The following is a 10,935-nucleotide window of genomic DNA, read 5'->3' as shown; positions in this document are numbered from 1 at the left end:
TGAAGTGTCCAAGAGAGGCACGTGACCGACCTGCTGGCGCCTGTTCCCAGCAGCATGATGGGAAAGCTCTCTGCCCACCAGGAGAGAGTTGTTCACAAAACGCAGGTGGACACGCCACACCGTTGAGCTTTGTCAACAGTGAGCGCAAGGAACTTTTGACCCAGAGCCAACCAAGGCCAGCTGCCCTCATGCCACATTCAGGCCTCTGCTGCCACCTGTAGGGCTTCGGTGGGCTTGCGTGTCTTGTGTTCATCTCCCCCTGACCCCTGACTCCTCCATCTGTGAAATGGGTTTAAGCCCTGCCCTTCCAAAAAATTAAGACAAGGCTATTTGAGTGTGTTAACATGAAATGCGATTATGGCAAATAGTGATTTTTTTCGAAAATATGCTTTTATTGATTTTAGAGAAGGGAGAGGGATAGAGAGAAACACCAATGATGAGAGAAACATTGATCGGCTGCCTCCTGCACGCCTCCTACTGGGGATCGAGCCTGCAACCCGGGCATGTGCCCTGGCTGGGAATGGAACCCTGACCTCATAGGTCGACACTCAATCACTGAGTCACACCGGCTGGGTGCAACTTGATTTAAAAAAAAAAAAAAAGTTTTGTCAGCTAGTCTTGATGTCTCTCCATGTGGTTATAAACACCAAATTACTACATTTTTGTTCATTGATGCCTGGTGTTCTGTTAGCCATGTATCGGATGATGGGCATACAGGTTTTTGCAACTTTTTCTTTTTCTCTGAATAGTGTGCTGTGGCGACCATCCTTGCCCTGTGCCATTGCTTCTCCATGGTAGTTAACCAGATGGGAATTACAGAGTTGCTGGGTGTATGCATTTTAAATTTTACTACCAATCGCCCAGTTATTCTTTAAAGTGGCTGCGCCAGTTTACACTCCCACCCATGGGCACAAGCGTGTCCTCTCTGATTCTCGATGTTTCCCAGCTCTTTAGTTTTGCGCAGTCTGGTTGCTGTCTAGTTGTTGCTGTAGTCTGCATGCGTCTGTTAGTGGACAATGACTCCTTCAGCCTGACTCCAGTGGCATAAGCACTCCTGGCTGCTATTCACCGGCTTTCAGTGGCAGGCCTTTGAGGTGGCTCTTTGGCCAACAAAAGCTGCACCAAAAAGCTCACCATGACATCTCTCCATCTGTAAGAGGGTGTGGCCATACCTGTTCGCTGGCTTCTGTGAGGATAAAGACAACGGGTTGTGTGAAGGGTTTGGATAAATACTGCTATGTTGGATGTAGCCAGCAGTCAGGTGCAAACACCGGTGTGCAAGAAAGTGCCCAGTGGCACACATCCAGATGCAGAGAGAAACGCGCTTTTAGGGGTGACACGGTTGGCCAGGACGCTTTCCAGCCTGTCGTCTTGTGCAGCTGAGGCGGCAGGGTCAGGGGATTTCAAAAATGAGGATAAACTCTTAAGATTAGAGACTTCCCCATGGTGGACCTTCAAGGTGTCCCCTCCTGGGTCCTCCGGGGTCGCGCGCCACCTGGCGTCCGGTCTCCGCCACTGCCCAGAAACCACGTGTAAGAAAGTGCTTACAACCTAACAACACACCCTGGTTTGGACCCGTTCTAGCCAATAGGCGAGGGGGAGGCGGGGCCGGGGAAAGCAAGTGCCCAATCACCTCCTGCTCTCTGAGGAGAGGGCGGGGCTTCGGGTTTACCACGTTGGGTTTGTCCGCAGCGCTAATTACTTTTTCCAGAGGCAGGAGGAGGGTTTCACTCCGGCTGGCGCCGCCGCCTCGCGCGCTCCTGCTCCGCCGCGACCATCCGGGGGGCTGCTCCTCCCAAGTACCATGTGTGACGGCGCCCTGCTGCCTCCCCTCGCCCTGCCCTTGCTGCTGCTGCTGGTTTGGGGACTGGACCCGGGCACAGGTAGCGCCCCCTCTCCCGCCGTCCTTCGCCGGTGCCTCTCTCGACCCCCTTGCTTCTGCCCTCCCGAGGCATCCAGGCGGCCCGCGCCCGCCCGTGCAGCGCTGCTCGGGCGGCGATCGGCTGACAGCGCCCAGGCCGACGAGGCGCAGGCCGCAGCCGCAGGATGGGGTTCCGAGCCGGGCGGCCGCGCGGGAGACCTTCCCCGGGTGGTCGGGCCCGGGCGGAGGCGCTGGCGGGCACGGAGGCGCCGAGGCGAGGGCCGGGCAGAGCGCGCCCGCTCGGGGTCGCGCTGTCCGGGTGCCGTCGGGACCCGTGCGCGACGGGCGGCCGGCGGGAGAGCGGGCGGGCGGGCCCCGCCGCGCTGACACGTCTCCTCTCTCCCCTTCAGCTGTCGGCGACGCGGCGGCCGACGTGGAAGTGGTGCTCCCGCGGCGGGTGCGCCCGGACGACGTGCACCTGCCGCCGCTGCTGCCCGGGGTCCCCGGGCCCCGACGGCGGCGGCGGCCCCGCGCGCCCCCAGCCGCCCCGCGCCCCCCGCCCGGCGAGCGCGCGCTGCTGCTGCACCTGCCGGCCTTCGGGCGCGACCTGTACCTGCAGCTGCGCCGCGACCTGCGCTTCCTGTCCCGCGGCTTCGAGGTGGAGGAGGCCGGCGAGGCCTGGCGCCGGGGACGCCCCGCCGAGCTGTGCTTCTACTCGGGCCGCGTGCTGGGCCACCCGGGCTCCCTGGTCTCCGTCAGCACCTGCGGCGCCGCCGGCGGCCTGGTACTGCCCCCTCCTCCGCGTCTGCCCCGCAGTCTGTCGAGGCGCAGGGGGTGGTCCCCCAGGAGGGCTGGGGTTCGGGTGGGGTGGGGCTGCTCTACCGCAGACGGAGGGGGGTGCGTCTCAGCCCGCCTGGCAGTACCTGTCAGGCCCCAGACGGAGAGGCGCACTTGGCCAGGTGTAGCGAGTGCGCCATCTGCACGTGTGCACTCCATGGGGCACAGCTGCTGGCGTCCATCTTGCCTCTTCTTGGCTGTGGGGATGGGGTGGTGGGCACTCATTCCCCTCCCTTCTGTCCCTTTGAGACCTCTGTGCACGGAAGAGGGAGTCTGCGGGCTCCCGGGCGGGCCACTAACCCACTCTGATTAGTTGTGAACCAGGAGGGAGAGGGTGCTCCTACCCTGGTTCACGACAAGTGGGCGTTTGTGGGGCATCCACCCTGAGCCAGGCCCGAGGAGTGCCGACCTTGCACATAAGATTCTCCCTGTCCCCTGTGGCCATAGCTCTTCCTCTGTCCGCAAGCCGCCGCCCTGCTGCACAGCAGGCACCAGTACGCCAAGGGGCGGGGAGGTTCTTGTGCACCTGCCTGGACACCCAGTGGCCACTCAGGTGCCCAGCCAAGTGCTTCTCAGATCTCGGTGCCCCGAGGAGTGCACATGGCTGGCAGATGGGCTGCCCCCAGCAAGCCTGGCAGAGGCTCAGGGCATGAACCACACAGCTGCTTCTCTGTCTACTGCCATGCCTGGCTGCCGGGGAAGCAGTTTCTTGTTTTTATTTATTTTTTTAAATATATTTTTTATGGACTTCAAGAGGAAGGGAGAGAGAGAGAGAGAGAGAAACATCAATGATGAGACTCATCAATTGTCTGCCTCCTGCACGCCCCCTACTGGGGATGGAGCCCGCAACCCGGGCATGTGCCCTGACCGGGAATCGAACAGTTCATAGGTTGATGCTCAATCACTGCACCACACGGGCTGGGCGGGGAAGCAGTTTTTGACATCGTTGTGTGCTGCCCTTCCCAGGCACAAGCAGCTGCTTCCCCCACCTTGGGCTTCTCTGGTTGCAGCTTCTAGAATTCCCTCGCCCTTCCTCATGCTGCCACCGAGCCGGACAGCCTGGGGTCCAGGTTCCTATGAAAATTCTGTTTTCTTCTGAGCAATGTCGGGGACCCCGGGGGGGCGGTGTCCTAGGACTGGCATTCGCCAGTGCCCCAGTCTGGACGTTTGTGTGTCCTGCTCTGAATGTGATCTCCTTTTACTCAGCCAGGAGAAATTGATTTCTTGGGTTCAACCAGGAAAATGGACCGTAGGCGGAGGGGGCAGAGAACGCGGGCTGTGGGCGAGGAGGGTTAAGTCGGAGCGAGAAAGGCCCCGGTCGCGGTAGGCCTGGGGTCAGGGCCGGATCACGTTCTGGGAGGGACTGGAAGGCCCACATCATTTTTGCTGTTGTTGCCAAAGTGTTTAAAGTCTAGGTCACATCCCTGTACTGTACATGGAAACATCTGAATCCCATTTGCTGCGGTTTAGTGAGTTTCTGTAGAGGTCAGAGTTTAGACTTCTCGGTGTAAAGTTTCCAGCGAGTAGCTAGCTATCTGCGGAGGAGCCGGGGGTGGAAATCTGGATCGCATCGGTTTAAATCCCCACCGAGCGAGCTAGCGAGCGCTGGGCCCTGAACAGATGGCATCTGAGCCATGAGAGTTCATGTCAGTCCTCCAGGCTTTCGGGGCTGCCCTTCCCTCCGGCGCCATGTGAGGGCGCTGTGCTTTAGATAAAGGAACAGGGCCAACAGGCTGAGCTGGGCCCTGCCAGCGGCGGGTGGACCTCTTCCACCAGAGATTCTAAATTCCTGCCCGGCCGTCGCTTCTGTTGTTTAGTCTGCCCTGTTCCTCCCATCCCTGTGGGCTGGATGCTGGGCCCTCCTTCCTGATGTGCACTCTGGCCGGAGGCAGGAGGGGACGGACAGCCTGGGGACTTGGAGGGGACAGTAGCCTGGGGACTCGGTTTGCAAGGTGGTCCGGACAGGGAAAGAAGCGGCGAGTAGGCTGACCAAGGGTGCATGGCACTCCGCGCTTGAGACGGCCCAGGTGGGTGGGCACCTGACAGTCCCCCTTGACCGTGGTGGAAGCACTGGGAGGTGGAGACCTGGCGTGTGCATGTATGTGCGCGCGTGTGCGTGTGCGTGGCATGTGTCAGGACAAGGCGTGGGAGACGGGCAATGCCGTGCAGATAAATCTTGGTGGCCGTAGAACCAGGTAGAGCAGGGCTGGCCCACTTCATCTGTAAAAGGCCGAATAGCAACTATTTTAGGGATTGCGGGGCCCCATGGTCTCTGTTGCACCTACTCGGCGAGAAAGCAACCAGAGAGGGTAAATAAACAAATGGAGAGTCAATAAAACTTTATGGGACGATGTTGAGTACAAGGAAATGCTGCCACATCTAACGTCCCCGCAGTGGCTCAGGGGGCAGGGGTGGGAGACACAGGCCTGCTCCTGCTGTGTGGACTCCTCCGTGCCGCCTGTCTCCTGGGCCGTTTTGTTGTTGTTGTTGTTGTTGTTAATCCTCACCCGAGGATATTTTTCCATTGATTCTTCGAGAGAGTGGAAGGGAGGGGGAGAGACAGAGAGAGGGAAACATGGCCGTGAGAGAGACACATTGACTGGTTGCCTCCTGCATGCGCCCCCACCGGGACTGGGGATCGAGCCTGCAACCGAGGTACCTGCCCTGCCCTTGACCGGAATCGAGCCCGGGACCCTTCAGTCCTTGGGCCGACGCTCTACCCATTGAGCTAAACCGGCGAGGGCTCCGGAGACATTTGGAGGAGGGGTACAGTGAGACTAGATCCTCCCTTCATTGTTTAGGGGCCTGAAGAGTTAACCTGCCCCCCACCCTCTGTGCTCGCCAGTGGGCACAGGTGTGGGCCTGTGGTGCCTGCTCTCTCTGCGTCTCATTTCGGAAGGCTGGGCAAGCCGTGAGCGCTGCTTGGAGCTGCAGAGACCCCCGGCGCAAGCCTTCGCTGTTTTCTGTTTATGCGGCTCCGCTGTATTTACATTTCCGAGAGTCCACGGAGGTGGCGTAAGGTTTTGGAAGCGTGTCCGTAGCTGTGTCATTTCAAAGCCATGACGTTCGCGCCTGGGAGGAAGGTATTTCCTGCCCCAAATAGTTGACGTCAGTTTGGACCCGCCGCCGCCCGTGAAGAGGACCAGATCGCGGGATGCCAACGGGGCCGGAACCCGGTTCAGCTTCCCGGGATTGGCAGTGGAGACGGAACTCCAAGGTTGGACTGAGTGTCTGTGCCGCTTGTGGGAAGAGGGGGGGGGGGGGGACTGCTACCCCTGCCCATGAGGACACACAGTGGGAGGAGGGGGGGCCCTGCCTGTAGGGGCGGGCAGCCGAGCAGTGACCCTGCTGCCGCCGATGAACGCTGACAAACTGGGTAGTCCACGCGTCAGGCTCTGTCCCCCCCTTCGTGGCCGAGGGTGGGCTGCCAGGGCCGTGCTGTGCTTGAGATGCTGGGACCAGCCTGGACAACCGGGAGCTCTGGGCTGCAGGAGGTTAAGAAGCTGGGCCCATGCCCTAGCGGGTGTGGCTCAGTGGATAGAGCGTCGGCCTGCAGACTGAAGGGTCCCGGGTTCGATTCCGGTCAAGGGCACGTACCTTGGTTGCAGGCTCGATCCCCAGCTCTGGTTGGGGCACGGGCAGGAGGCAACCAATCGATGTGGCTCCCTCACATCGATGTGTCTCTCTTTCCCGATCTTTCCCCCTCCCTTCCAGTCTCTCTCTAAAAAAAAATCAGTGGGAAAATATCCTCGGGTGAGGATTAATAACAACAAACAAAGAGTTACCAGACTCCGGATTGCTTAGAAAATTGCCTGCTTTTTCATGCAACACCACATGGCCACATAGAGCAGCAGTGGGGATTCGTCTTGGCAAAAACTCTATGGTGTGGGGACCATTTGGAAGGGAGCAAGTGGACCAAACTGCACGATCACACGCCGTGATATTGGTACAGGTGTCGGGAAGGGGCCTCGTGCCGGGTGACTCATTGATGAAGATTACTTATCTGGGGGCAGCATGAACATACTTGCAAGACGCAGAGCCCATTGTTGGAAGCTCCGCGAAAAGAGATAGTTGAGTGGCGGCGAAGGAACGGAAGAGGAAGGCAGGGGACAGTCTGTGGAATTTGGAAGGACGGAGGGACAGAAAGGGAAGAACTTGGACCAGAGAATCCGAAGCTTTCTCTGCAAAGACGCCCCCGTGGCCTTGAAGTGACCTTGTCCACCCGCCTCCGCGTCGGGCTGCCCGTGACCGTCACCCAGGGCACGTAATGAGATTCCCTCGTTTGAACTTTCGCTTTGTTGGCAACGTCTTAGAAAAGAAAACGGAGCTGGAGACGGGATGATGAACTGAAGGCATCTCAGACGGATCGCATTCTTGGAGTTCATTTCCTGAACTCTGAGCCGCTGCAGCTGGCCGACCTCGGATGTGTCCAGCGGGAGAGGTTTTTGCAGCCAGAGCCTCAGAGGGCCTCGCAGAGCCACCGGTTAACCTCTCCCTGCGCACGGATGCGCAGTCATGTTCTTGTTCTTTTCTTTAAAAAAAAAATTTTTATTGATTTCAGAGAGGAAGGGAGAGGGAGAGAAGCGTCAGTGATGAGAGAGAATCATGGATCGGCTGCCTCCTGCGTGCCCCCTACTGGGGATGGAGCCCGCAACCTGGGCGTGCGCCCTGACCGGGAATCGAACCGTGACCTCCCGGTTCATGGGTCAACGCTCACCCACGGAGCCACGCCGGCCAAGGCACGTTCTTGTTCTTCAGGAAATGGCACGGCCGGCCGTCAGGGGCTGTGATCTGAGAGCGAGGCCCTTAGCTGCTCGTGGAGAGAGGCCGTGGGCGAAGCCCGTGCAATCATTGAGCGAGAGCTGGCCGCCAGGCCTGGGAGACACGTCTCTGCGCCTGCCCCACAGGCCGTTCCCAGGCCTTTCCCGTTATAAATCAGCCAGGCAGCCAGCATTGTTGACAGCCACCGGCTCACTGTCACACACCTGCCAAACGCAGGCCGCTCTGGTCGGCGCCCATCCAGCCTCCGAGAGGGGGGGAGAGATGCCAGCCGTTCCTCAGAGGGCGGGCCAGGTTCACCCAGGACAAAGGTGTGGTGGAGCCTGCGGGCAAGGATTGGGGCTGAAGGGGGTGGGTCTCAGGTTCTAAGACCGGGCGAAGGCCAGACCCATCCCGAGATGAGGGCCCGTGAGTCGGCTGTGGGGTCGGGATGGGAGGTGGTTATTCTAGGAGATGGTGGGAGCTGAGGGGAATGGATAGGTGTGTGGAGTAGGGGAGGCCGGGCCCTGGATGCCCACCCGAAGCATTTGGAATTCACCCAGGAGCCGTGGTTCTCATCCTGGCGCTGGCATCCGACTTCCCCCGGAAGACTTGTTCCCTGGTGGCGAGGCCCCACCCCGCCTGAGAGCTGGAATTCCTGGCAGGGTCCCAGGAGCTGCTGCTGGCCTGGGACCTCGTTTGGGGGATCACTTACCCGGGGCAAGGAGGAGCCTTTCTGGCTATTGGCGTGGGAGTCTCTGGTGATAGCAGTGGCGTGAGGGGGCGCAGAGGAGGTGACAAGTCAGGATGTGGGACCCTCCAAACAAGACCTTCTAAACCAGCGCGGCAGGCGTGGCTCAGTGGCTGAGCATCGACCTATGAACCAGGAGGTCACGGTTCGATTCATGGTCAGGGCATATGCCTGGGTTGCGGGCTCGATCCCCAGTAGGGGACTTGCAGAAGGCAGCCGGTCTGTGGATCTCTCTCTCTCCCTGTCCCTTCGTCTCTGAAATCAATAAAAATATATATTTTTTAAAAAGAGAGACCTTCTAAAGCAAAACCTCCCCCCGGGGCTAGGCCGCGTGTTGGCACCCGTAGGGTTTCTCACCGAGGTCAGATTCTCTCTGTATCGAGTTCCATTGGAACTACCTGCTCACGGGCCTTGCGAATGCAGAACCCGGGGAAGAACAGATCCGACCTGGCTTGGAAAGGGCTAGACCCCAGGCGACCTTTGACCTCCAGCCGCCTGAGCGTTTCGGGAAGAGTCCATCCAGCCCCTTGTTAGAGTTGAGTGTCTCTTCCAGGGGGTGCAGGGCTCGTGCGGGCGGGACCCACCCCATGGCCCGTGCCGTACCTGCTTTCTGTACCTGTGGGCCCGCCGCAGCCCACCGCTGCCTCCCTCCGTCTGCTGCTCCGGTCTCCCCGAAGTACCTCACGCTCGAGTTGCAACTTCAGGGGAGAGGCACGCAGGCCGTGCTTCCCTGCGGGTCACGCACCGCCAACTATAAGAGTTTTATTTGGGCCATAAAATCTCTGAGTTGTTCTTGGCAGACGTTCTAATGAATGAGAGACCTTGACATCTGCTCAGAGCCGTCCATATGGTCTCACCCTGTGCGTTGAGGACGGAAGGTTGTCGGCGATCGGGTGGGGCGATCCGATTGCCTTGCGGAAGGTGGAGGGGTCTGCTTCCCGAGGCCGGAGTGGGGTCCCAGCTCGAGACGTGGAGGAATCGCTGTGTGGTGGGGGCGGCAGAGCGTCTCAGAGTGTGATCCCCCGATGGCAGTGGCAGCATCGCTTGGGGACCTGTCAGGAGGGCACGTTCTGGGTTCCACCCAGACGTTCAGGGGACTTTGGAGCTTGAGACGCGCTGGTTTAGTGTGTCATCGCTTTTAGACAAAGGGGTGGGGCAGAGAGAAGGAAGGATCCTGGAGAAGGAGTGTGTCCCAATTCGGGGAACAGTTCTACACACCGTGTGTGTGTGTGTGTGTGTGTGTGTGTGTGTGTGTGTGTCTGCGTGAATTAATATTCATTCTATTAAAGCAGCGGTTCTCAACCTGTGGGTCGCGACCCCTTTGGCGGTCGAACGCCCCTTTCACAGGGGTCGCCTAAGACCATCCTGCAGATCAGATATTTACATGACGATTCATCACAGTAGCAACATGACAGTGATGAAGTAGCCACGAAAATAATGTTATGGTTGGGTCACAACAGGAGGAACCGTACTTAAAGGGCCAGGAGGTTGAGAACCGCTGTATTAAAGCGACTGATGAAAAAATCCTAGTTCTTACATTTTTCATTCAATTTACAAAGCCTGTTTCCTTGATCATCCAGCAACTCTTGGCAATCCCCTTTCTAGGGGGCTTTGAAGAATTTGGGGCCCCACTTACAAATTTGGTGATTAACAACTTTTCCACCCTTCACACTGTGTTTAGAAATCTAACATATTCAGTTTCATTTTTAGGTTCTTTGTTTGGTTAAAAAGCAAGCCCTCGGCCCTGGCTGGCATGGCTCAGTGGCCAAGGCATCGGCCTGTAGACGGAGGGGTCGCAGGTTCAATTCTGGTGAAGGGTACATGTCTGACCGATTCCATCCTCCATTTAATTCCAAATATCCCCACGGGGGAGATCCATTTTCCCATTAAGGACAGAATTGTCGTTCATTCCCAACACGTTTGGGGGCTCCTCCTCAGGTAAACTTTTGGGCATGGTTTTAAAAATTATTTTAAAAATCAAGTTTGGCCTGGCCGGTGGGGCTCAGTTGGTTGATTGTCATCCTGTGCACCGGAAGGTTGCCGGTTCGATTCCTGGTCAGGGCACATGCGGGTGTATGCGGGAGTGATCCCTAGTAGGGGGCGTGTAGGAGGCAACCGATCAATGTTTGCTCTCACATAAATGTTTCTCTCTCTCTCTCTCTCTCTCTCTCTCTCTCTCTCTCTCTCCCTCCCTTCCCCTTCCTTTCTCTCTAAAAATCTTTTAAAAATCATATTTTTTTTTCAAATTTGCTTTTATTAATAAGTACATATTTCAAAGCAAGCCTGGAAAATGGGTGCTGCTGCATATATCGTTGGACCCCCCACACCTTGTGACCCCCTCCCCACCACAGCTGCGGGTGGGATGCCTCAAGGCACACACAGGCTCCTCCGCAGGCTCCGGACCCTGGGCCACCTGCTAAGAGAAAGCCCAGGCGTGGGAACCAGGCCTTGCTGCCCCTGGGCTGCTGGGTCCCGGGCGAGTGTGAACGAGGGTGACCGACATCCGTGTTTTGTGTGTTTTTTCCGGGCAGGTCGGCCTCATCCAGCTGGGGCAGGAACAGGTGCTCCTCCAGCCCCTCAACAGCTCCCGGGGCCCGCACGGCGGCCGAGAACACCTGCTCAGGCGCAAATGGTCCCTGGCACCCAGCCCCTCTGCCCAGGCCCAGGCCCCGGGCCCGCTCTGCCAGGTGCTAACAGGTGAGTCTGGAAGACGGGACGACCGACTCCC

The 10,935-nt window shown here is 58.4% G+C and overlaps 1 protein-coding gene across 1 annotated transcript in view; it reads left to right on the top strand.

Moving 5' to 3' along the window:
- The first annotated feature begins 1,723 nt into the window (after positions 1–1,723).
- Positions 1,724–10,935, top strand: part of ADAMTS17 (ADAM metallopeptidase with thrombospondin type 1 motif 17) — a 90,061-nt gene continuing 80,849 nt past the window's right edge. The window contains exons 1-3 of the mRNA XM_059677915.1: positions 1,724–1,883; positions 2,272–2,645; positions 10,739–10,904. Coding sequence (XP_059533898.1) covers positions 1,805–1,883; positions 2,272–2,645; positions 10,739–10,904 — 619 coding nt within the window. The 5' untranslated portion in view covers positions 1,724–1,804. The remainder of the gene's footprint in view (positions 1,884–2,271; positions 2,646–10,738; positions 10,905–10,935) is intronic.

The sequence above is a fragment of the Myotis daubentonii genome, chromosome 21, assembly GCF_963259705.1.
Source record: "Myotis daubentonii chromosome 21, mMyoDau2.1, whole genome shotgun sequence".
Lineage (NCBI taxonomy): Eukaryota > Metazoa > Chordata > Mammalia > Chiroptera > Vespertilionidae > Myotis > Myotis daubentonii.
This window is presented reverse-complemented; position numbering and strand designations above follow the sequence as displayed.